Below are 2,822 nucleotides of genomic sequence, written 5' to 3'. Positions count from 1 at the left end.
AGGGCCCGCCCCGCGCTCGGGCTTCGCAGCTCCGGGACCGATGAGCGCGCCAGCACCGGGGCGAGGTGACAGGGAGGGTCGGGGGACCAGTCTCCCCCTTTCCACCGTTCCAAAGACCTGACTCCTAGACTAGGCTACCCCGTGGGAGCGAACCGTATGGAAAGGTGGTTGCTCCTCTCTGGACCGCAGTCTATGTGGCTCTTAAAGGGGGGGGGTGCAGGGGGGCTTCCCACTGCACCTGTGTCGCCCCTTCCCCTCCGTTACACCCCAGTCTCATGCTCCCAGTATCTGAGTGGGCGCTGGGAAGATGGTGGTGGCGCTGGTGAAATTTATTGAGTGTTTACTATGCACCAGGCAGTGTGCTAGGGGCATTTTTAAGCCCACTATCTCATTTGATTCTTCTGACAACCCTGGTATGTCCACTTTTCAGAGGAGGAAACAGGCTCAGAGAGGCAAAGTCACTTGCTAGGTATGGGCAGAGCTGAATTCAAACCCAGCTGAATTCAAACTTCATAATGTCCCCTTTCCTCCTTGGGTCTATTCTCCATTCTCTGGGACATTCGGGTCAGCAAGACCTATTTCCAGTTTTGGCCCTGCCATTTACTGACAGAGGAACTTAGGCAACTGACTTGGCTTTCCTGTGCCTCAGTTTCCCCATCTGCAAAATGGGACAGATAGGCCCTATTCAGAGGGTTGATGTGAGGCTTAGCTGCTCCTGATAGCAATGGCGAATGTGTCCTGAAAGCTTCTCTTTTTGAACACTTTGTGGGTATTATACTCATGGCATGTCTGGGCAAGTGCATAGAACTGTGTGTCCCATTTTGCAAAAGTCTTGATTAAGGCTTAGAGAAGTGAACACCTTGCCCAAGGCCACGCAGAGAGTAAAGATTTGAACGAATGATGTCTGACTCCAGGGCCCAGGCTCTTAACATCGCGGATATATTTCCTCATCCAGGAGTCAGGGTCAAATATCACCTGGGACCAGTCCCTTTTTTCCATTCCAGAACCCCTTCCCCACTTCTGCCAGTCAACAGGGAGGGATGAGAGCATTCGTGAGGCCTCTATGGCTCTGGAGTTTGATGGGTTTCAAGGATCACAATACTGGTCTGCACTCTCAGTTGGACTCTATTCTCTCTAGGAGGTTTTTTGTTTTAGGTTTTTTTTTTTCTTTTTTTTTGGCGGGGGGAGCTCCTGTTGATCTTGAACTTCTAGATCCAGGAGGAGAGTTAGGGAGACATAGGGATGTCTGGTGGAGCCCAGGGAAGTGCCTGTTTATCAGCTGATAGAAGATCATCTCACTGTTTTATCTACCAGCATAGCTAAAATTGTGTATCTGGATGTCAACCACACCCTTGTCAAGAGACTTGGAGAGAGGGATGGGCGAGGTGTTGGGGGACACAGGGGTGCTCTAGACCCTGTGAGCACTGACTCTGCCCCTCTCTCCTCTTAGCTGGCTCCAGTGCCCAGACCCAAGCCCCCCACTGCTCAATGGACACCCCCAGCCCAGACCTGTTGCCTTCGCCTTTGCCCGGGGAGGAAGAGAAACCTCTGGCCTTACCTCCTCCTGTTCCCCGGGGCCGCCGAGGCCGTCGTCCTGGGGGAGCCACCTCCTCAAATCGGACACTCAAGGCCTCCTCCCTCCCTCGCAAGCGGGGCCGCCCCCCCAAGTCAGGGCAGGAGCCCCCACTGGTGCAGGTGCAGGGCGTGACAGCCCCAGTAGGCAGCAGTGGCGGGAGCGACCTCCTCCTGATCGATGATCAGGGTGTGCCCTATACAGTCTCTGAAGGGTCAGCGGCTGGGCCTCAGGGCTCTGGCCCCAGGAAGGCCCCACACTTCTGCCCAGTGTGCCTGCGGGCCTTCCCCTACCTCTCCGACCTGGAGCGCCACAGCATCTCGCACTCAGAGCTGAAGCCACACCAGTGCAAGGTTTGCGGCAAGACCTTCAAGCGCTCCAGCCACCTGCGGCGGCACTGCAACATCCATGCCGGCCTGCGGCCCTTCCGCTGCCCGCTGTGCCCCCGCCGCTTCCGTGAGGCGGGCGAGCTGGCGCACCACCACCGCGTGCACTCGGGAGAGCGCCCGTACCAGTGCCCCATCTGCCGGCTGCGCTTTACAGAGGCCAACACGCTCCGGCGCCATGCCAAGCGCAAGCACCCGGAGGCCATGGGGGTACCCCTGTGTGTACCAGATCCAGGGTCTGAACCGCCGTGGGACGAGGAGGGCATCCCGGCCACAGCAGGGGCCGAGGAGGAGGAGGAGACAGAGGGGAAGGGGGAGCCGGCCTGACCCACATCCCCGGCCATTGCTCCCTGGGCCAGGTTTAGAGCAGGGAGTTTGGCTGGTGCTGGGCCTGGGCCAGGGGGCCGGGACACCCTTGTTTCTGGTGGTCTTCCCGTTGTTGGAGCAGGTGGAGGGTGGAGACCTAAACTTCTGTGTCCAGCTGCCTTCAGTCCCCCTCGCCCAGACTAACAGATCCTTGGAGGCAGGGGTTGTGGAAATAAATCTCTGCCTGCTGGCTGCCTGTGTGTGTTCCGTGCCGGGATGCCATCCTCTCCTGCCTTCAAATGTTCTTCCTCGGCTACACCGTCCTGCTGGGAGTGCGGGGAATTGGAGAGGACCCCACTTCCTGTGCCTCATGAGTGTGGTGCTCGCGAAAGAATGGTTTTGAGGGAAACCTTGTCTTCTTCCCTGTCTCCATCAGACCCCAAAGTCCAGTGGTCCCTCGGTGTCCGTGGGGAATTGGTTCCAGGAACCCCGCAGATACCAAGATCCGAGCATACTCAAGTCCAGCACTGGGCCCTGCGGAACCCGCGGATGTAGGA

General features: G+C 57.9%; 1 protein-coding gene across 1 annotated transcript in view; it reads left to right on the top strand.

Moving 5' to 3' along the window:
• ZNF524 (zinc finger protein 524) overlaps positions 1-2,517 on the top strand; it is a 3,140-nt gene extending 623 nt beyond the window's left edge. Inside the window, exon 2 of the mRNA XM_011932448.1 lies at positions 1,451-2,517. Within this exon, the coding sequence (XP_011787838.1) occupies positions 1,489-2,286 (798 nt within the window). The 5' untranslated portion in view covers positions 1,451-1,488 and the 3' untranslated portion in view covers positions 2,287-2,517. The remainder of the gene's footprint in view (positions 1-1,450) is intronic.
• Positions 2,518-2,822: the final 305 nt, after the last annotated feature.

The sequence above is a fragment of the Colobus angolensis genome, unplaced genomic scaffold (assembly GCF_000951035.1).
Source record: "Colobus angolensis palliatus isolate OR3802 unplaced genomic scaffold, Cang.pa_1.0 Scaffold96, whole genome shotgun sequence".
Taxonomy (NCBI): Eukaryota; Metazoa; Chordata; class Mammalia; order Primates; family Cercopithecidae; genus Colobus; species Colobus angolensis.
This window is presented reverse-complemented; position numbering and strand designations above follow the sequence as displayed.